The 24,137-nt window shown below is 41.3% G+C and overlaps 1 protein-coding gene across 4 annotated transcripts in view; it reads left to right on the forward strand.

The window, feature by feature from the left end:
- The first annotated feature begins 1,938 nt into the window (after positions 1-1,938).
- bcl9 (BCL9 transcription coactivator) overlaps positions 1,939-24,137 on the forward strand; it is a 29,173-nt gene continuing 6,974 nt past the window's right edge. The window contains exons 1-6 of one of the 4 annotated variants that reach the window (XM_078262044.1): positions 1,939-2,120; positions 4,103-4,271; positions 19,218-19,710; positions 22,261-22,574; positions 23,600-23,707; positions 23,854-24,040. In XM_078262044.1, the coding sequence (XP_078118170.1) occupies positions 19,424-19,710; positions 22,261-22,574; positions 23,600-23,707; positions 23,854-24,040 (896 nt within the window). In that variant the 5' untranslated portion in view covers positions 1,939-2,120; positions 4,103-4,271; positions 19,218-19,423. Of the gene's footprint in view, positions 2,121-2,166; positions 2,507-2,894; positions 3,139-4,102; positions 4,272-19,217; positions 19,711-22,260; positions 22,575-23,599; positions 23,708-23,853; positions 24,041-24,137 lie in introns of those variants that run through there. The other 3 variants (XM_078262046.1, XM_078262048.1, XM_078262047.1) reach the window with 3 other exon arrangements.

Consider the following 24,137-nt stretch of genomic DNA (forward strand, 5'->3'; position numbering starts at 1 on the left):
GTTCTTAATGTTTCACTCTTCCTCTGAGGCTTGTGATAATCTGATAAGTGTGTGTGTGTGTGCTATAGCTAAATTTTATTTATTAAGTGGCATCAGTCTATTTGTTTTATGTCATTTGCTACTACATTATGAATACTATTAAAACTGGATGCCTTTGGGCGCCCAGATAGCTCAGTTGGTAGAGGTTTGATTCCGACCTGTGGCCCTTTGCTGCATGTCATCCCCCCTCTCTCTCTCTCTCTCTCTCTCTCTCTCCACTTTAATGTCTTCAGCTGTCCTGTCAAATAAAGGCCTAAAATGCCCAACAAGTAAATAACCCTACATAGTTAAAGGAATGAAGGATAAACTTGAGAAAATCCTCTATTATAATGATTTTAGCCTTTTAAGTATGTTTTTCCTCTTGTAACATTGAATGGATAAACTGTGTGCATCATTAATGACTTCTCCCTCATTGATATAAATTGGGTGGACAAATTATTATAAACATCTCTCATTATAATGCAACAGCACCACAACTACATCTTTTTGACACACACGCACGCACACGCATACACACGCACGCACGCACGCACACACACACACACGACAATATGTATCTTGGTCTTATCTTGGTCTAGCCTATATTATATAACCTATATAAATGTAAATTGCTTACAGGGCTTCTTTGCATTAAATACACTTTTTAATATTCTTTCTTTACCATTGGAGTTTGCATCATTACAACCGTGATGATTTCAGCATAAGAACCAATTATGTCATTGATGATGTAACTTGTTGTCAATTAAGTGCAAATTCTGATACTGATGTCTGTAAGTGTCTTAAAGAAGAACGCCACTCATGTTACACTAAAGGTCAGTTTCATCAGGGTTATCTCAGCGTGAGCTTGAAGACTACACATTTACAACAGCAAAAACATGAGTCACAAACTGGAGGTGGAGTTTAAAAGACATGGCCATTTGCCAGTCAGGGAGGATCAATGAAAAGATGGTTGCATTGTGGGAAATGTAGGATTTCATTCATAGGACTTTAGGCCTAAAGACCTTTGTAGCCTTTGCAGCTGTGATTTTTTTTCTCTCCTTTAATACAAATGCAGATGCAGCTAAGTAAGTGCTTCTTTAACAATAAAAAAGACACTTTAATACAGCTGCTGCTAAACTGACAGCTTCATTAATGGAGAAAAACATCTGGACAAACAAATAACCACAATGTTCTTTCCACAAATGGCTTAATGTCAGCAATGACAGTAACACATGGCTGCAACAAACAATTATAGATTAATCTGCCAATAATGTTCTTGATTAATTGATTAATAGCCTAATTGCATCTTATCAGAAGATGCTGAAAAATGCATTGCAAATTCCTAAAACTCAAGGAAACATCTTCAAATGTGACTGTCTTGACAAACAGTCCAAAACACCTTAAGGTAGCCTATTCACTATCACATGAGAAGACATGCAAAGAATGGAAGGAATTCACAGAATGAAAAGCAGCAAAGTCCCATGAAAAGCTGGAATTTAAGATGTTTTGACGATTAATCGAGTATGAAAATAGCTACAGATTATTTTTATGTCAGTCGAATCAGTTAATCAACTTTCAGCTCTTAACACCAGCATTGCTTTTTTTTTTTTTTTTAGAAAAAAACATCCTGTGAGAACTTGAAATCCTGTGAGAAGTTTGATGCTTAACTACTCCCAAGTTCTTTATATGGGGAGAAGTTCGATGTATCCACAAAGACAGGGGTATAACTCAAAATACAATTTCAATTTTCTAAACCACAGTGTAAGTGTATTTGTAGACTTGTATGTTATATAGCCCAGTGTTTACCGTTGAATGGACGTTGGCGTATCACTGCTGTCCGACAGTAACATTCTCACTGGCACACAGACCTGACCTAGAATTGCTACTTAGAATTCGGGCTGAACCATCGCGCTGGAACGGAGGGGGGAGAGACGACAGGAAATCTTGACTGGGATGTAATGGAGTAGGACCACTGGAAAGCTCGGGCGAAAGGGGGAGGCATATTTCTATTTTATAATGTCCCCGTGATAATGTTGTGATTTGATTAGTGTACGATATGAATCCGTAGATCGAGGAAAACGGAGATTAAGCTAACATTCCAGGTAAGTGTTCCTTCTTTCAAATCCAGGTGGAAAGTGTCGGTACCACAGCTCGCCTCCTGGCAACGGGCACACGCGGGTCCTCCTCCCGGGGACATCTCACTCGGTATCCGTTCTTCTTTGCCTCTGTCCCCGAAGGCTGGCTAGCTAACCCACGTCGTGTCTGGCCTGGCAGACAGTGAGCACCCTTTCAACCGTAAATGCCGATTTTTCCAGCGCACCAAAAGCGGATTATTCACGATGTTTGCAGCATGGTGTGAAACCCGCGGAGAAATATTGGTTTTTACCCCATTATACTGGAGGACCGCCCGTGCTTCGTGAAAATGAAAAAAGGATACAATGCAGCATGCATGTTCTGCATTCTTCGGGAGTAGGCTTCCACACCGCTGGTATTGTAATTCCTTTATTATAAATGTGTTTACATGCTTTATAAACGCGTAGCGAGATTATAGGCCTCGGCTGCTGATTGTGTCGGCCAGCCCTATCATCTGCCGAACGATTTAATTGTTACATTGTTAACGGAGCTAGCAGAACTTGAAAAATGAACGTTTGTCTAAGGAGGGCCTGAATTGTTTTATTAGCAGACAAAGCTCTAAAAGGAACCTCATTTTGTGTGTGCTTGTGGCCGACGTCGTTGTTCTCGCTCTCAGCCGCCGTCCAGTGCCTCCCTCTTCGGGGAAGACTTTGTTTGCGCTGGCCGACGCTCCATGAATGCAAGTGCTGAAGTCCTCCCTTCCCCCCAGTTCTCTGGCGAAACAGGAACAACTTCTTTTAGGAAAAAGAAAAAAAAAAAGTTCCTGGAGTTTCAAGCGCCGTGGAATTACTTTGTCCGCCAAGAGTTGTCCAGTGAAGCGCTGAGATTTCAGGGGGGAAGTCTAGTCTCTTGTGTGCTTTACGTTTATTTGCAGAGTTTTAGGTTTGTAGATGTCTGTGTATATTTTAGGACAACTTCCTCGACTAGGCCCGTTTGTGAGTAACTTGTGTGGCATTGTGCTCTGTTACCTTGGCAAGACCAAGAGAGGTAAACATGGCAAAGAATGTGTTCAGTGTTTTAGTTTTACCAACCTTTTTTTTTTAACTTGACTTGTGAGTGAAAAAAAATCCACAGGTCGTATAGTGTAAAAATGTTTAGTAAGACATCTGATACCCGGGAATTTTGGGAATTGACTCCCCTAATTAAGTCTTAATGTGTTAGCTTTCGTGAGTTTATAAAGCAAGAATCAATAAGTCATTTATTTTCATTTTTTTTTATGATACATTTTTTAAAGAACAAATAAATGTACCGCAAATGTGTATCCAGCATCATATTGCCCGAATGCTATGGTTTCTCCATCATAAATACAAAGAAAATCTCAGTGGCTTTTGTGCTTTGTTGCAGTTTGGCTTCTACTGGTCCTTTAGCTGATGCTGTTTTCCAGAGCAACCTCTGAGTTAGCAGGTAGCGGTTCAGTGTCTTGTCTAAGGGCTGTTTTGAAGCGTACCTGCCAGTTGCTGAGATTGAACTAGACCATCCTCTTACAGGACTCTGGTCTCTTCCATTGCTAGGCAACACTGCTGTCTGCCGCTTATTCTTCAGGCTGTTTTCATATTTTTATTTTTTTATTTTCTATGAACGCACTACTTCTACCCTATTTTCTTTGCTTTATTGAGATATAAAAAAGTCACATTTTCACTTCCACCGTTGGTATTTGGAGGAAGGAAGAAGTCCTCTCGAATGCAAAGAAACAAGTAAGATCTTGGTAGAGTATCATACGCTGTTTTGTAGTCCCTTATGTGTACACCGGTCGATAACTGAAGTATAAATGAGTGTCTGGGTTAAAAAGGCGAGTATACACTGTCACTGTTGCCCCTAATGACCTGAGCTTTGCGTTGGTTATGTGTTTGCTACATGTTGGTCTTGTCAACACGAGTGACTGAGTGCTTTTCCTTGCCATTTGCTTGTGTTTCACCCATTGAGCAAAGTTGTCCGTCTCCCTCCGTTCCAGGTGTGAATGACTTGTGGCTGTAAGGTGTCGTGAGTGGGCCAGGTTCCTGCACAGCCTCCGTGGCTGACTGCTGGGAGGAGTCGAGTGGAGAGCAGACATCAGTGCCCAGGGGACCTAAGGCCTGGTTCTCCATATGAGGCCCTGCTGAAAGGGCAGGGGGGCTTCTGAGGTAACCCAGCTCAACTCTTGCTCCCTCTATTTTCTCATACATCATTACAGAGTTTCTTTCATACTTACACATCACCCCTGTTCTCAAAAGTGTACACCTATGAAAGACTGACTAAATGCTGTTTCTCATCCGATTTTTTTTCTTTAGTTCTTGAAACTAGAAATAACAAGATGCGAGTACCATAAATCACGGCAGGAACATAATTAATTTTCTGAAATCATTCCCTATTTAATACATAGTGCAGTATTTTTTTTTTTTACTGTGAGCCATGTTACTTGAGTGTCCGACCTCTGAGTGTGACATTTATGCACTATATAGTGCCCACAATGGAACGAAACAAAGCAATACTATCGGCTAACATTCCCACAATGCAATGTGTCACATGCATAAAGAAATATATATATATATATATGTGTATAATCATCAGTCATGTGACACCACACTTCTCAGTCTTGATGCAGTGAAATGATGATTAATTAGTGTCTGAAATTTTAATCTAATAAATTACTGAGTTTCTACCATCATATAGGCAGTAGTGAATGAGTGAATAAGGTTTTGGATCTGGTTTCCTCCGTAGCATTTCAAACATTTACCTGACAATAATGTTATTTATGTTTTTAAACCTAATATCAACTTTTCTTACATTATCACGCCTGGCAGCAAGCACTTCTTTATTGCATTCAAAGACTGGTGCCGTAACCTGATAGCTTAACACTGCTCTGGTGCAACAGTAACAAGCCAGGCACTGGCTCTTCCTAACATTAGTCACTATGTCTTTGACATTTATCTATGGATGTGCCTACATTAATAGCTGCAGTCTGATGAGAGAGGCCTTGAGTTGTAGAGTGGTTAACTCTGTACAACCACTTTTGATGCTCAGGGAAATGGCTTGAGGAAAAGGACCTCACTGCTTTGGACTATCAGTGCGATGTTTGGTCTTATTCTCTGATCTGCACATGCTGAGGACACAACACGGTCAGGGCACTCTTCCTGAGAACGCTGTCCACACTGTTTATTTATCTGCTATCTAATCCGTGTTAACCCAAAACCAGAGTGAGGTGAAGGACGCAGGGAAATGAATATTATTGTAGAGCGGCAAAGGATTTATTTTTCTCCTCTGTGTATTGGGCTCTCATGTTTCCATGCATTTGTTTGCTTCATGGGTTTTCTAATTAAAACTCGCAAGGCTTGTGTTGTGTATGACATGGAGGGATGTGTTGGAGAGGCGGTTTGTCTCATTGTGTCTAGTGTGTGGCAGGAGGCTCCCCTCCCTGTTCATACGGTAGATTGGACCCAAGTGTGTCCATATTTTCTATTGCTTGAAATGTTTTTCACCCTGTTGCCTCATTATGATCTATTTTTTTGTACCCGTTTGCTCATAAACTAAAAGTAAGTATTTACATTTACCAAAAAAAAGGTCTTGCTTTGCCAGACCTTCCTCCACTGCGCGGAGGGTCTGGCGAGTCCACACAGCATTCCGGGATGGGAGACAAACGTGCTCTGGTTTATTGGCATTTCTTTAAACCAATCACAATCGTCTTGGGCGGCGCTATGTGCCGCGTTGCCGCTGCAAAATAGCCTCGGGAAGGAACTTGTTTTGGTGGAACATGTGTACATTCAAAGCTTGTTTTAGTCGTGCAACAGAAAACTCAGATTGGACAGATAGCTGTCTGGATTTACCCTGCAGAGATCTGAGAAAATGTTAACCATAGTCCTTTAATAATTCCAATACAAAGAAAGCATAAGGTAACGGATATCCGGCCGGATAAAGTGTGATCCGGCGGAATTCCCGGCAACAGCAAAACAATCCTGGAAGTGGAACGTCGTGGATATAGACTACCATTTACCTGGTGTTCTGAGTTAGACGTCCATTCACAATTAAGGAATGCTGAATGACTACTACAGTAGACCTTTTTCACGGCAGACATGTTGACATGTCATAGTAGGAAAAGCACAGGTGTATTCAAAACCATTAATGATGGCTGCATTCAACTTAGGAGAGGTCCTGGTGTTGTGCATGCTGACTCACTGATAGCTTACTGGGACACTTGATGGAATTGAGCCATCGTTAAGGTTATCAATTTCAGCTGTGCTTTTCCTACTATGACAAGTCAAAATGTCTGCTGTGAAAAAGGTTCATAGTCAGGCCTCCATAGCACAATAATTATGTGGTGTTCCCCAGGGAGAAGGAAAAATACTAGCGTATTTGGTATTTAACCATCGTCGTTTTGCAAGTTCACATTCAACAATTTTAGAGTGATGTTGAATTATTGCTGTCATGCCAAGGAAATTGAAACCGCTCAACATTACAGAACTACTGTACATACAATCGTCATGTTCAATTATGTACAGTCTACTTGGACATTTCCTGTAGAACATGTTAAATGTTAGTATAAAACACTAAACACTTTTTTTTTTTTTTTTTTTAATAAAGAAGACACATTTTCCTTCCTCAGTTTGTACAAGAGGGTTCAGAGGTACTAAATTTAATTTACTGCTCGAGGACATTGTATGAGCTTTGAAATTAATGGCAGATGATTTGATTTCTGTCTATTGATTTATTACTGCAAATATTGTCCATTTTCCCCACCAGTAGTCATAATCAGTTGTCACGTCTTCTTTGTCAGTCGAAATTAAGTAGTAATCTGATCTAATCGGATTTGGTATTGGCACCTATAGCTACTTTATCAAATTAATCCAGTATTAGCCAGATGTCACCAATCCACATTAAATACGATTTCTATCACTGCCAGTATAAAATTGTGACCACACAATTTTATAGATCTTCTAAACACACTACAATTAAAATCAGTTCCACTCAGTGGGTTACACAGATGTTTTGTTGTTGAGAAAGACAAAAGTGAGCTGGTATTGGACTATACTCTGTCTCAGCCAATACCCTGAGTTTAGGAATCAGAAAAAGTGGAATTGGTATATCCCTAAATATAATAGTTGTACTTGTGAAAGAGCCAGCTACAAATTGCAGAAGCAAGATAGCACCAATAACAAAACTTCAAACAAGATAAAGGGGGTGACAATACAGTAAAATTGCTATAAAAATAAAAAAAGCTAGTGTAAAAATGCTTTAAATAGAGCAAATGACAGAAATATGTATTACCTAATTTATAGCCATTCATGACACGCCGGTTTTTCAGCGCGTAGAAGTGCATCAGTTGCTTTGTTTATTCATTTGTATATTCTACGCTGACCAATATAGAGCAATCATCGTCAACACAGAAATGTTATAAATTATTATAATAAAGGAAATGGGCTACACTAGACTGGAGGGCAGCATTTTTAAACAAATCTTTTAAGACTCTTAGGACCAGCTTCTAGTAGTAAGTGTTTACAGCTTATGGTGGCTTTCCAAACAGTTAAAGCTATAAATATAAATGTGTTTTTTTACTAGCTGCATTTCATATATTTTTTTAGTGTAGGAAGTCTTAGTCTATGTGGATGTGTGGTGGGATTGTTGCCCATACTGGATCCTCAGGGACGTGTCTGACTGAGTCAAAATGTACCTATAATTCTGCTTTCATGTTTCTCTGCTGTGATGGACAGTTACTGCACAGACATGCTGCTCCTGCTGTCCTGAAGGGAGGGGTCCTCTCAAACAGAGCTGCTCTCAGATGGAAGCTTGGGGCTATGGTTACCTGCAGTCCCCTCTACTATCTATGCTAAAAGTTGCCAGCCTGGCAGAGGTCCTCTGCAGCTACCAGATACATTTTTTGATAAGATAAGATTTTGGCCGCTACACCTCCTGTTTTTTTAAAATTTAGTTTTATGTCCTCTCCAGCAGGAAGAAGATGGTATTTGTCAATTTAACCTGGTGCATGTGACACAATTCAAAGAGCTTGTTTTTATGAACCAGTGATAAGCATCCTTCAACTGTCAAATCCTCAGTATCAGTGTAATTGAGAGGATGCTTCTGGTATGTATTTAATCCTTTACGTTCTTTGGTTGACCTCCTGATAAGTGATGCTGTATATATGTAAGTGCTTTGCAGAAAGTCTTTGGTAATCTTTTACATTAGTTTGTTAGATAAAAGCAAGGTATTACAGAGTATACAGTATGTGTTTTTTTTATTTATTTATTTTTATATATAAAACAGATGAAACTACAGTGTGTATTGGTTAATATTGGATTTTGTATAGTAACCACCAGTGATTCTGGCTTTGCAGCCATTTTGCCACCAGGTTGTTGACACCTCTGTGCTTCTTTTTTTTTTGCTAAGAGAACTGCAAAACTGTACGAAGATGACGTTTTTCCCCAACTCAGCTGCTATCAATTACAGGCTGATCAATACGACGTGAACAAGCAACAAATTACATGTAGCAATTTTTTTTTTTTTTGTAATATCAGTCCATCACTATGGGTGGCAATCAGCAGGGACCTCCCAATAAAATCTGATATTGACTCCTAAGATACTAATGCTAACATCTGCTGCGATTCATTGAGTGCTACAATTCTGTAATGTTGTGGTTTGATAGGATTTTTGGTGCTATCTGGTTGCTTTTTTAATATTGGATTATGTGGAGCAGATAATTGGAGGCGGTGTGTTGTCAAAGTTACTGGGATGCATCTGGAGTCTGGGCAGGCAAATCCACAGATTCCTATCCTTTTCTGCTTCTACAGTTTAGTTCTGGATTATGTCATGCTGGATCTGCCTGCATGTTGGTTGTTTTACTGCCAAAGTATATTTTGTTACATACAAACAACTGGAGTATTATCAGGATTTACATGTTTATTTTTTAAATCATCACTTCCAAAATAGTGCCACACCTTGGATTTGAACTGCTCAAATCTCATCTTTATCGTCCATGTTTGTTTTTTGCTCACTGTCTAGTAATTTGAGCCATCTGCCTATGCTCATAAACAAAGGAAGTGAATGTATTCACCTTCCCTCTCAATCAGTTTTAACCGTCTTGAATTTAATGAAAAAACAATCGTATGTCTCAAACATACAGAGCAAAAATGTTGATTCTAATAACGATTCTAATTCTCACATTCCCCCTCCTATTCAAGTCACAATTGAAAGTTTTGAAAGCAGCTACTAGAGCTATACAACCCTACAAGAGGTGTGACAGCAAGTAGAATGTTTAACAATATAATCATCTCTTTCCTGAAAGATAAGGTGTTAAGAGTAACGGAAGTTTCTCTAATATTAGGATTAATGGGCAGATTGCGTTTTAAGCCACCTTACCTGGGTTACATGGGCAATATACTGTATGCATTCAACATACCAGTATTAATATGTGGGTAATAGCTGGGTAGACATGTCTTGTTGCAGAGCATTCATAGTTTCAGAGGCACGTAAGCTCAGACTCATGGGAACCGCAGATGCCATAAACTTGTGGAGCAGTTTTCAGTGCATCTCAGACATTATTAGGACAGTTAACTACTGCCGCATTCAATGTGCAATAGTATGAGTATGTGCAGGTATATTGCTCTGTGCCTGTATATCTAATTGAACTAGCCAGTGTGTTTTAAAATTCCATGGGAATGACACATAAGTGCAAACTTCAGGGACACAATCTGGCTCATATTCTCTCCAGAGTGCTAATTTTATTGTACGATAGGCGAGGAGACGGCACATGTATTGTATACTCTCTGTGTTTGTGACTGTTCTGCTTTGAGTAATGTCTATGTCTATGCTGGTTTGATGTCATGCCAGGTCAGTGAAGATGCCTGAACTGTGTCACATGGTCTGACAGGTTGAGAAGTAATTTTGTTTCTGTTGCATAGTGATTTGTAACGTAGAGAAAAAATCTATGGCGAACAAGGATTTGGGCTGCACATCTTGAAATTTCATTCCTTTCCTGCCTGATGTTCTTAGTGCTATAAATGGAGGTTTTGCACAGTGTGGGTTTGATTGACTGCTGTTTCTAATGTGGGTATTTGATGTTTCTGTGCTCTGTGTTGTGAGGTTCAGTATTAAGACTGAGATTATTGACACTTCTGTGTAGGGCTGTGCTCAATTGAAGGAATTCGTAGTCGACTAACACTCATTCAATTGTATCGACTAATCGATTAGTTGATTTAATCGACAGATCTGTAAATCTGAGTTTCTCCGCAAAGAGTCATGCAAAAGCACCACTTTAATTCTTGTGTTTACCAGAGATGTGCTCGTACGTTTCCTGGAAATAAGTCATTCAGCATGGAAAAAGCATATAACATGACTAATCGACTAAAGAAATCTTAGTTGACTAAGACCAAAACGACTGTTAGTCGACTAATCGACTAAGAGGGGGCAGCCCTACTTGTGTGATATATAATTGCATGTGGCTTGCAAGAAGAGCCTTTTGACCAGCAAGCGAGGAACGCAAGCCTCCTTTATACTTTTCCTCAATGATCTGCTCGGCCTCTGAAAGGCCTGGCCGTTGGGGTTTCCCACAATGCTTTTAGCCACAGGGAGACGTCCTCCCAGCATGAACAAGGAAGGAATGTGGCCCGAGTGTGGGAGCGACTGTCAGGATTGAGGGAGGGAGTCACGGACCAGAGAGCATGGTCAAGGGATGGGAGGAAAAAAGGGGTCTGCACAGAGGGCAGCAGAGTTTCTCTTAAGCAAATGGAGTTTCTGTTTGGCTTTACATTTTAGCAATAAATCAGAGAAAGGAAGTGTCCTTCTACAAGAGGTCTACATGTGTTCAAAATTTGATCCTGAGGAAAACCTACCTCAACCCTATGTGCATGAATTAATATAAAAAAGGCACCCAATCTGGAAGGGATCTGAAAAGATTCAGACTTGGTCTGAACTAGACCTGAGGCTGATTAGGAACGTATCCTAAATGCGGTTGACCCAAACAGAGGCAAAAAAAAAAGAGACCACAGACAGTTGATTGGTGGTGTAGCATGCTGGGCCACCAATCAACGAGCAGCTGTAGTGGAGTGCCTTGGTAGCTGAGTGCACATGCCACAGTACCGCAATGTCCTGGGTTCGATTCTAGCTTTGTGGCATGTCATTCCCCTCTCTCTGCCCCCATTTCCAGTCTTTGCCTCCACACATGCACACATCTTAAAAAGAAAAAGAAAAACAGCTGTAGTCTGAAATTGATTTTTTTTTTCTTGCCTCAAGAAACATTTTCTTCTGTAGTTTGACACACCACATAATCAGAGCTGATTGGAAATTTGCTAGGATCCATATGTGTATATTGATTCATAGACCCAAGCCCTGTACCGAGTATGACTTAACATAATCTGAACCTGGCTCAACTTGGGTCCAGGGTCGGGTCTCACTATTAGACCTGTGAAGTATTAGACCTCTGCTTACTACTGATCAATTACAGTCAGAAAACCCTAGTGCTTCACAGTTGGACAGTGAGGCAGACTCCTTGTCTACCTATCTGTAGCTACCGTAGCCATGGCTTGCAGGCTATTGAAGTGCGACCAGTTTGTGTGTTCAAAGTTCTAATGTTAAGCGAAAGAGCATGATTTTATGTGCATGATAAAGAAGAAATCTTGCTGCCTCAAGATTAGGGTTGGGTACCGAAACGCGGTGCCAATAGGGCACCGGTTCCGACGTAAACGGTAGTAATGAGACCGAATAAGAACGAAAATTTTGGTGCCTGACTTTTGTTTTTTTCCAGAAGCATCGCTGCATGCGACGCTACGTTACCATTAGCTAGTAGCTGGATTAAACACAATGGTTAAAATGCTGACGGCTTACGTTAAGCGGTGTAAAGTGGGACTGTATTTCCCTGTAGAGGATTCCAACACCGGGACGTAACAGTCTGACTGCAGCTGCCATTGTCGAAAAATCAACACACAGACGCTGCGTTCACTTGAAACTCGTCAGCCTTGTGGTGTGTTATAGTAAAATACCCTTTTCCCATCTGGTGCTTGTTTTTGTTGTTTACCAGCAATTTACTGGTGAAATAAGTCATTGTTATAAGTTATTGTTATTACATTATTAATCAATCATTTAATTTTGACCATATGGCCTTAGCAATAAACATTCTTTAATATCGCCAACTGTCTATACATTATATATACATTATAAACATATTATATATATTTCGGTTCAGGCACCGTTTAAGCACCGGCACAGTTTTAAAAGTATCGATTTAGCACTGGTATTGGAAAAAACCCAAACGATACCCAACCCTACTCAAGATTGCACACATTGCATAGGCCTATATGTTTGTCTCACAGGTCAGCTGCAGCTCTGCTCATGGTTTTTCATTTCGGCTTTGGCATTGCACACACATCACTACTAGTGAAGGAGAGAATTAAAGAAGAAGTAATTTCCAGTCAATTGCCTGAAATTGACCAACGAACCTTGTATAAATTCTGTTATTAAATGTATATTATGTTAATGCTTTTGCAAAGTCCAAAAGTTGCAATATACACTTTACTGTTCAGTTTTTATGTTTAATACTTAAGGTAAATGCGGTGTTAACCTATTCTTTTCCTTTACATTTTTGGCCGCAATAATGGTACCGTAAGTATTTGATACTGACACGCCCCTAATTTGCAGCCACGCTTGTTTTGTTAAAGAAATAATGGCAAATTTTTGCCTGTTAGCTAGTCTCTTTGTCATGTATTGAGTAGATAGGTGAAAGGGACCGTGTGTAAGCAAGACACATCCACTTATCCAGAGACGCAGGGCAGATGGACAGAGATGGAAGTGCAGGCTGAAGTGTGTGAGACGGAGATCAGAGCAGGCCGGAGTGCTGATTGCCAGTCCTGCTGCTGGAGCTGGCCGCCACACATGGCACTGTGCCCAGGCTACGCCAGCAGATGTGTCACTAGTGAATCAGCTGTGTGTATGTGTGTCTCAGACCCCCACCCACACAACTGTGACTTGTGTAATAACCCCCATCTCCTCTTACGGGTTAATCTGTATCACACCCCTTTCCCATCCTCCTGCTTTCATTGCCACTTCCATCATTGTGATGGACACGGCGAGGCTTCTGTCACCACGATATGACATGACAAAATGTGACATTACACACATGTCGCCTCCCTGGGGATGGAGGGGCATCGTCTGCAGACCAGAGGAAAGGATGAACTGAGGATGGTGGAGTGAGAGTTGATGCAAATGCACGACAGACCAGGGGAGAGGCAGCTGGTACTGGGGGTAACAGTGTGAGTGAGGGGGGAAGACTAAAAACACAAGCAGAAGAGAAAACCTGGTTGTAGAGACAGATGGAGATATGTAGCTATTGTACTTTGGGAGCAGTTATGTGTTAGAAGGAGAATGCGGAAATGTTAATTTTATATATTTGTGTGGCTTGGAGCTCAGTTCTGCTGTGTGAGAGCTCTTGTTCCTGTCATGGTAGATGCATTATGTCTAATGTTACATCTGTGGCGTCACAGCTCTATATTTAGTGACACTTAGCATTCCTAACATTCTACCAAGCATGAGTCATGAGTGCGATCTGCAGGGTGTGGCATGTTGGATTAATGCTCTCAGGGAGCCACCTCAACAGGTGAGCATGCAGGTGTTTCCTCAGCCAGGGTACTGTGAGACATCCAACGGATCTTTGCTTGCTGCTTTGTTTTAGTTTCTTTTAGAGTTAATGCAGTTAGTTACTGCTTCACTAGCAGCCAGACAGGTATGTGTGGGAACTAGTTTTAGTAAGGAAACCGGTTATGTACAAGGAAGAACTGGGCTTTTGACTTGATTTCAGACAGCTGAATAAATATGGGATTGATATCGTGATCCTCCATATTAACCATTCATATGTTTAGCAAAAAATAACGATGAAATTGTTACAAAAAGTAAAGTTGGTTCAGGTTTAATGGTAATTAAGTTAAAGCTAGCAGCTGCCACAAAAATAAAAAAGTAAAAAAGTTATTTTTATACAAATAAAGTTTAATTCATAAAATAAAAAGCACCCGTCCTTAATTCAATACACTCGGGGTTTGTCAGTCTTTGTTGTTTTGTGTTTGTTTGGGTTCAACCAGTCTCTAATGTTTGCTAACTTCATGAGTCATTTCACTGACTTTATGTCTCTGCTGTCTAAAGGTTTGTCAAGAATTGCTACAACGTTCTTGCACACCAGAATATGTTATAGACAGGTGCGTAGGATAAAAAGACTCTGTGTGAAAGAACCTCAAACATCCGGCACACCGGCGATCAATTGTACTTATTTTATTAATGACGTTTCAGTCCTTAGACTCTTGTCAGGTAAAATGCATGACGCATACGGGAAGTAAACGCACAGCGTAGTACCTCGTGGGAAGACTTGACTCACTGTCACACTATTACACTTGCTCTCAAGACACTGATGACGGCATTAAAGCAATATCTTAGGAGAATTTTTGGAAAAGTGCAAAATTTGAATGTGCCATTATTCCATAATTACTACCTGTGGCTACTTTTCAACAAATGTTTTTTTTTTATTTATTTAAATGCATTCTCAGAAAGGAATTTAAGGCACAATTTGATCAATTGAGCATCAGAACTATACATCCTCTTTTTTTATTGGGGTTTTGTCGCAACATTTTGACTTGAGACTTCATATATGGTAATTCGATTTGATGAATATTAGGTGCATGTAAGTTGTGCCCTTGTAAAGAGATTATATGGCATTTTGAGAGAGGTGGCTGCTGGTTCTTCTGACTGCACGGCTCCTTGCTGTTGGCTGTGCGTGTTTGTATAATCTTGCTGAAAACTGTGAGGAGAGGTGGAAATAATGTGTCTGATATTGGCCTAAACAAATAATGGGCTAAAGAAATTCTTGAGATGGGGGCCGAGCAGACGTAGAGAGCATAGGGGAGGTAGAGAGTAAGAAAGAGAGAGCAATACTCCATTGTGACTGAACTGCAAAATGGGATTTGCATAAATAAGGCTGAAACATCAGCAGGCCCCTTTTACAGCCAACAGCAGGGCTGAGATGAGGGATGAGAGCTGGTGTGTGTGTGTGTTTGCACACCCCATCTTTTTTAAAATAATGTCTTTGTAGTATTGTTGCGTTCAAAATCTAAGCCTGTGGGTTAGCAGCAAGGTCAAGGTTCCTCTGCTGTTATTCACAAAACTTTAAATTCCCCCATACCAGTGTGTAACAGGTATAAAACCTCCCATCTCCCCATCAGAGGAATTTGGGTGACGTAGCAGGGAAGGTCTGCTCTCTACACTGCGCTCAGCCAGCGTACGATGACTGTTACATAAGCATGAAATGAAATGCTCCCTTTTAGTGCCACCCGCATTGGAAAACCCAAATCTAATTGAATTGAATTATTTTCTGCCCTCTTTTCATGTGGAACCTCGTATTTATATCAGAGGCAAGAAGCTCATTTTTAGAGCCTCATTAGACTGTTTTCCCATTAACATGCATGCACTGCAGCTCCCAGTGTGTGCTGTGATAGACAGTTCAGCATCTTTACTGGAAATGGAGAAAGAGAAATCTCTGTGATTACATCTACTGTGTGTGTGTGTGTGTGTGTGCGCACGTGGTGGGCTGCAGTGTGCACTCCTGATGTGTATGTGTCATTGCGTTCCTTATGACAGACATGTCAGCAAGCTCCCCAATTAGTGTCTCGTTAGTGTGCGATTGGAGGGAACAGGTAATTGACAGGTCCTGCAGTTTGCGTCTGTATGCGTGTACATACTCACATTATACACATTTGTGTATGATTGGGGTTTAGGTTTAGATGACACCTCTTGAGGGCATATGTGCTAGTTGAGGCTGAATGAGTTAGGAGGCCGGTTCTTTGATATAGTAAAATGAGATCTCCTTTAGCAATCTGAACCCAGTTTCCAATGGACTTCAACGGGCTGCCATTTATATTGACGAATATCTTTTCTTGTAAAATGTCTGGTGTAATTGGTAACACTAGTGTTGTCACTTGTTTATTAACCTGTGGGAACATTTCCTCAACGTGGCATGCCTTCTCCCCCTACACCTTTCTGATGTTATGTTATAAACGGGATTGTGTCCGATAGTTTTTGCAAATGGCTGAAATAAAATCCAACAATCACGGCCACTTTACGGAACGATTGGCCAGGTGTGGGCAGCTTGGAAAGTAAGCAGGATTTCTCTCTCAACTTCTCTGTTTGAACACTTCACACAACTACTGTCGTTTTTTGACTTGAATGTCGTCGTGGAAAGTCTGGACAAATGAATGTGCCATTCAATCCCCACTTGTCAAATGTGTCCTGTTGGGAGTTTTGTCCACACTGTCCATTTTTGCCTTCCTGTTTTTGGCATAAAGCATAAAATCCTGAATATTATTATTGACAGTGTTTTGGTTCATCGCAGCTGTGTGGCAGGTCTTTTCCACTGTGACTTACGCAAGTCAGTGTATCACTTTAATGAGCAAATTACAGTCAACAGCAAAATCCACCTGCATCTCTGTTTTTGCCACTTTCTTGTCCTCCCCTCACACATAGTCTCTAACAAATCCAAACTCTAGCAACAAAGTACTGATTTGACACTAGTAGAAAATGTCTGTTCTGCTGATAGTGTGAAATTATTTAGACACAACATTTAAACCGTTTATACCAGGTCAATAGTTTGAGCCAAAGCCCTTTCGTGAAAGTTCTGTTGATTTCTGTGTGCTGCACATCACAGCTGCAGAATTACTCATTTATGATTATGTGTTGCCCATGTTGTGTTGCAAAATAGAAACATATCATTTCACCAGAATAGAGGTCTTTCAAGCTGTTCTGTTGTAAATAAATATGGAGTCAAATAAATATGGAGTCATATCACAAGTTCAGCAATCAATCATCCCATTGCTTCTCTGAAGAGCCCCCACTCCTGTGTCACAGTGTGTTTTGTTTTTTTTTTCTTTTTTTTTTTTTTTTTTTTAATATTTGGAGGTTAGTCTTTTCAGTGTAATTTGGATACACAAGGCTCCTCTGTGCTTCCCCCTCTCTGTCCCTGTGGAGAACCCAGCCTCTGCTCGTGTGCAGTAGTAATCTGGGCCCTGATAGTTGTAAATCACTTCTCCTGTCGACCAGTGAGAGAGGAGTGTTGCTGCTGTAGCAGGAGTCTGCGTATTTGTCTGGTCCCCACCCCCCACCCCCCTCCAAAACACTCCACCTCCTTCTCCCCAGGGGAACTCTGGAGCCAGTTACAATGTTGAGTGTTTTTGGAAGAGCTCCTAAATATTTTCAGGATGACAATGTAATCTGACTGACTTGGCCGCTCTCTTGAACAGGATTCTCATGCAATTCTCATGCTCAACACACACAAACAGAAACACACAGTGGTTAATTTGCACAACAAAACTACCTCTCCCACTCCGGCACCACACTTCATTCTTTGCTATGGTTACAATTTAGTGCTGGTATTTATAAAGTTGATAAAAACGTGATACCTTACATCACAGGCAGACGCCACCTGCAGAACGCTTTACAGCAGCGGGGGCGGCTCCAGTACACTTTTTTACTGCTTCTAGCATTACATCCAACGTTACATGATTGCTGGATATACCAAACTAACTTTTATTCACTTTCCTGGAGCACGAGCAGATAGCATTCAGGAACATTGCAACTATTGTGTAAGTTTGCAACTTTCACCACTTGTAATTTATTACGTGAATACCGGCGTTAAAAAAGCGACTCATACGCCTATTACCAGGGTACCTGTAACGTTACATCTATAACGTATATCTCCCTCACAAAAAACAATATATTTATTACAGCCAATATATTTCTACAATCACAATAAAGTTCTTGACGGGGGAACAAACTTCGACACAACACCGAATACTTATAATATATAATATATTTAACAGTCTTTCCCCTAGGTTGACTGCAGCTACTTTTCAAAAATGTTGACGACACTGTACAGCATCGGGGGCGGAGGGGGGGTTCAACAGCTTTGACTTTGACTGTTTTGCATTACCCGATAACTGGATATAACGTTAACAACCAAACCTTTCGTCGCTTTCCCAGAGCAACAGCAGATTACTTACATGGACACCGTTCGAGAGACGAGACTAGACAACGCTGGCGTCATTAAACTGTGGTGATATCATGCAATATCGTTGACGAAAAAGAAAACGCTACAATGTTTTCTCTCTCTCTGCACACACACACACACACACACAAAAAAACAGTCTACGGAGCTAAGTGAGATTGTCTCTGTAGGCTACTCGCTCCGTTTCTGGTGGTTGATTAATGCAGATATGTGCTGATTAGCTCTCATAACGGGCCGGGTGGGTCGCGCACTGCCATGAGTCCATGAGGCAACTGTCTAATTACTCCACATTTTAATTGTGGTATTTTGTGACTAAATTCAGAATCTGCCACGTTCTCTGTCAGGGAAATATAGTAGCACAATGTCTTCCTCTGATGTAGAAGTAGCCTACACTGTAAGTCAGTAGTAGGCTATACAGTGGAGTTGCATATTAAGAGGTTTGGGGTCCTTCTGTAAGTAATTTTGGGGTACAATTTGGTTTTGGAGAATTCTACAACCAGCAATACCACAGGCCAAGCAATCGGCCCGTTCCAAACAAGCACATTTTCAACCAACACTGTACTAGTAGTATCAAAGACTTACCTGACTGATGTTGGATTTTGTTTTTAGGCCAATACCATTATTGATATTTATTAAGGTTAAAACTGATGATATATGAGCTAATAGTCATCTTTTTAAATAAGGATTCCTTGATTTCATTTTTTGAAGAAAAAACTGTTGTGCTCTCCATTGAACCCAAACGCATATTCATATATACTGTGGAAATAACATTAAAAATGGTTCTTCTGTTCTATTGAAGTGTCCCAGTAATTAATGTTATGATTAACACCTGTGCTTTCGCTACTGCAACTTGTCAAAATGCTATTCCATTCCCGCTGACATGAATTAAAGCTGACCAAAGCCACTGTGAAAGAGAAAATGAACAACTTTAAACAACCACCTTTCAGGCCGACACAAGTATATCGATACTATAAAGATTTTGGGAGGAGTGTCACTTAAAGTTGGTTCAGACTGTGGTCCTCTTTCCCAGTTTTGTTAACCTTTCTTTTTCCTCTCTTTTCTCTCTCAACAGTGTGCCCAAGGGCCGTTGAAAGCCCCCTTGGGGGAGTTTCATAAATACGAAGTGAACAAGAAAAGACTCCTGGACTATTGTTATTGTTTTTACACACTTTCTTATACACACACACACACACACACACACACACACACACACACACACACACACACACACACACACACGCGCGCACACACACTCATACAGACAAGGACATAGAGAGAATGTTGGAGGTCCAAGAGGAGAGGCCAGCGGCGGCAGGTACAGCAGCGACACATTTCAATAAGAAGGAGCGAGGGAAGAAAGAGCGAGAGGAGGCCAAGGACGGTCGGGGAAACCTCTCAAACATCGGGAATCCTGTTCCTGGCTCCAGGAACGTGCGCACAAAAGCGGCGCTCACACACACCGGCAGTCCTCACCAGCTCATCACTTCCCCCTGTTCTGTAGTCCTGGGAGCCCCATCAATGCACTCCAATAGGCTAAAGAACTCCCCGTCCACCAACACGCAGAGGTGAGTGGACTCACACGGACCACCTGTGGGTGTAGTGCTGTGATGGTAATAATAAGCAAGCACTGCTTTGTGTGTTTTATAAGCGTGTGAGATCCTGATGATTGTTTTAACAGCCTAATCAGCCAAACGCTGGTCTAAATGTTGATTAAAATTATGCATTTAATCCAGACTTTACTATGAACAGCAGCACAACTGCACCACAAGCAGAAGTACAATTTCAACTGCACCATGTTAAACAGATGGCTGCAAAGCATTGTAGTAATCGGTGACACTAAATCAAGTTTTTATCCTAGGCATTGTTTTTATGTACTACCAACAGCTGATGAATGAAATGCTCAAATCAATAACATATTTAACAGGCTTTACTGAGAAAGCACAAGCTTCTGTCCAGTACATAAACCCGTTTCAAGTAATTAAAAAAAATCATCTCACATTATCAAAAATGAATAAACATTAGCTGTCAATGTTTTTTAACAGTTGGGAAGAGAGAAGAAACACAAACACTCAACCCTCTGTTCGAAATTGAATGAAGTGAAGAAACGGTCTTGCTGTAAAAACAGAAACACTGAGGCTACTTGTAATGTATGGAACCATTTTCTGTTAAAATATATATATAGTATGTATGTTGTGCCGTTCAGCCAAGGACAGATGCCAAGTTAAGCAGTCTTTTGGCTGATATGATTGGTTGCAGAGTGATCATTGCATCCATTATCTCAGTGTTAGATATGTTGTGAAATTCTCATATCTTGCCAGTTGCAAGGTGCATAATTTGCTGAATTTTGAATCTTTAAAAAAGCTGATCAGGCGCAAGTCTAGAGAAAACTACAGCCAAAGCCCTATTGTAGCAGTTCTTCTGTTATACTTATTAATCCCTTTGGGGAAATGTGACCCATCCCAACTATTTAAGTGAAGTGAACAATAATTTCAAAAGCCAGTGGCATAGTCAGTGGCTGAAGGCTTTATATTACCTAACATGTTTTTTGATGTGGGGGGGCGACGATCAGACCTGGAGAAAACCCATGTACATTTGAGGAGAACATGCAGTCTCCACACACAAAGGTCTAAGGCTCAGACCTTATTGTTGTGGCGCTGACACACCAACCCGATTATCGGCTGTTGGACAGTCTGGCGAGGTCAGTGACTCGAGTCTGTTCGGTGTGTTCCGTGCCGTCGTCAGTCGGAGGAGCCGTCGGCGTTCATTTGGGCCGATTTGACATGTTGAATCGGCCAGTGGGCAGTCTGATTCAATGACCAACCTGATTGGTGGAGTGCTAACCCGGAAATGACGAGCAGGATGAGCGTGACGAACGCCTCTCAAAATCTGACAAATCTTTTAAACTGACCTTTGTCGATCTGAAATGAAGACGGATTCAGCAACTGCATGGCCTAGTTCTCTCTTAAAATGTTTTCAGAAACTAGAAAAGAACTATTTTCGTAAAATACGAGATCGTATTCTGAACGAGCCACCATTATGGTCAGTTTTGAAATTCGGGAGAAGCCAGACCCACGTGACGCGTTCGTCCAATCAGCTGCCGGTTTTCATTTTTTGGGCAACAATACAGATTAGCGCCGCCTGCTGTTATGGAGACGTATTACGTCTCGCGCACGCGCAGAACGTATGCTCATGTCGGCGTCTCTTCGGTGTGTTCCGAGGCACTTTTTTGACCAACTCGGGGAGGCAGTCAGTCCGACTGCCTTTTCTGCCGATGGTCAGCCGTCTGGTTGGTGTGTCAGAGCCTTAAGGTGTCAGTGCTAGCTATTGTGCAGCCATGGCAATTCGTTACCAAACATATAATCTGTAGTAAACACTGAGTCTTGATGGACACAAACCTGAGCATGTCACTGTGGACTTACCTGTGTTGTTTAGAGAGCAAGTGTATGTCGGGTGTAATGCAGTTCTGAGATCAGCTCTTCCGCTCCATTCTTTTACCTGAAAGGTCTTGATGCGTGATCCAGAGCTGTTCTAGGGTCAGGGAGTACACAGAGGTTGGAAGTTTTCCCTGCTGACTCATGGTTCTGGAGCTTCTGGAAACAGCTGTCTGGACTGCCAAAATTCGGGCTTTTCCTTTTTTTTCTACTTGCTGTGTGTCTGTGTGAATGTACATGCTAGGCTGCGGCTTTGCTTTTTGGACATGTTGGCATTTGTTTCGTGCTACTTGTACAAGTGTGTGTGTGTGTGTGTGTGTGTGTGTGTGTGTGTGTGCGTGCATGGGGGAGAGAGTGAGAGAGAGAAGGAGATTAGGGTGTGGTAAGGGAGTTCTCTGCCAATTGTCCTGCTTGCCTGAACTGCTCTCATAACTAGTAAGCAGCAGTCGTTTGTAGATGGCCTGTGTATGATCTGTTCCTTCGGGTTTAACTGTGCACAAGGAATTCCTAATACCAATAACCTAATATTGAGTTCATAGACAACCATACCAGAACCCATAATTACATTATGTTTAACAGTTGCAAAGGGAAAAAAAGGGCAAAAAGAACAATCACATTTCACTATCGCTCTTCTCTCTATTAATTATGCCTGTGATCTTTTTCTCTCTCTCCTCTGTCTGTCAGCCCTAAACCTAAGACGGAGGCCATGGTACGCTCACCTCCCGTCACGTCCCCCTCTACTGCCACCCAGATGGACTCTAAAATGCCCAATCAGGGTAAACCAGGGAGCACTGGAAGCCAATCACAGCCCTCACCCTGCGACCCCAAGACCCTGGGCTCCAAAGGGGCTCAGAATGTGGCAGGGGGCATGGGGCTGAAGAATGGCCAGGGTCTCACCTCTGGCCCAAGCTCCAAGGTTAAAGTCAAAAGGGAGAGAAGCACCTCAGTTGAGTCGTTTGAACAGCCCGAGATTGGCACACCCACTAGTGAGGAAAAAGGTAAGAACCACAGTAGCCAGTACTCATTATTATCCGACCATCTAATGTGCAGCAGGAAGCTGGGATCAGAAATTTAGAAATACTTCTTGTGAAGTGCTACAGTTAGGGGTGGGGGAAAAAATCGATACACCATAGTATTATGATATTTTCCGTGGCAATAGTGTATCGATACACAGACGCCATGTATTGATCTTTTATTATATATGTGTTGGTCAGTTTATCTGCTTGACAATCCCATTTTGCAGCAATAAAAATGAAGTGAGATGAACAGAGACATTTATCTTTTTAAATAAAACAAATGTTGACAAAGTTTCCTTTTGGAGACATCATATGAAATTGGGAAAACAAATTTAATTTGGAAAAAAAGTAATAAATTGTAATATATCACAGAATATTGCAATATGTTTAAAATTGCAATAATATCGTATTGTGACACAAGTATCGAGATGATATCGTATCGTGAGGCCTCTGGTGATTCCCATCCCTACAGTCAGTCAGTTTAAATCTCTGAGACTAAGTTATTTTAAATGTTTTTTTATTCTCACCAGAATAATTACATAGTTGAACTAAGGTAGGTGGGCAAGGATAATAATTTTCTTGATGAGTTGTTAGTAGCTGGGCTTTCATACTTTGTTACCAAACCTACATCTGTGGTTACATCTGCTTTGAACTGTTAGATAGAATACCCACAGTGCTTAAACAGTGTCATGTCTGCAGTGCTTCAGTTGTGTTGCTATGCATCTGGTAATACTACACATATAATTTCCTGTAGAGACAGTTTATCAGATCTATTCAGCACTGATTTAGGGGGAAATGGGACAAATTCTTCCTAATTATAGCCCATAGTTGGTTTGTTCCTTTTATCCTGTACCACTGCATTACTTTATTAAAAGTCCTGTACATGTAGTTATTTTCTCTTCGTCTAGAGAAGGCAACAGTTGGACATCTCATCAACAAAAATATACTTGTATACTTGTTGGCACTCGCACAGATAAACCAAAGTGTGTGTGCGTGTGCGTGTGCAGACAGCAGCAGGGTAAAGAGGATGTGTGTAGCAGAGAGGAGGCAGCCGTACAGTGGAGCTGACTGGTGTTCTGGAGGAGAAAGTGACGAAGATGACAAAGGATTCTTCAGTAAGTGTGTTAACATGTGCATCCAAGCATGCATAGCATTCCCTCTGCTGATCAGCTAGACTTATGACAGCTCCTTAGTAGAACTACATTACCCATAGGCCTGTGCTGGTCATAGAGTCATGGTCTTTCCTATTGTCTCCTTGTAGACTGTAACTCCAGTGACGTGAAGCCCCAGGACTCCGTCACACATTCTACCTCCAATGCCGGACTCAGTCGCTCCTCCACACCCTCCCACAATACACTGGGAGGCCAGGGTTCCACAACAGAACCTGCTAGTGGCCAGAAACCAGGCACAAAACTCGTTTATGTCTTCACCACGGAGATGGCCAACAAGTAAGGAAGCTGAGAGTTTCCATTTGTGTCTGTCGCGGCTAGTATTTTCCATACAATTGTAACTCAGAAATGGCCCTCTCTAGCCATAATTTGCCAT

This window comes from Sander vitreus, chromosome 11 (genome assembly GCF_031162955.1).
Source record: "Sander vitreus isolate 19-12246 chromosome 11, sanVit1, whole genome shotgun sequence".
NCBI classification, from domain to species: Eukaryota; Metazoa; Chordata; class Actinopteri; order Perciformes; family Percidae; genus Sander; species Sander vitreus.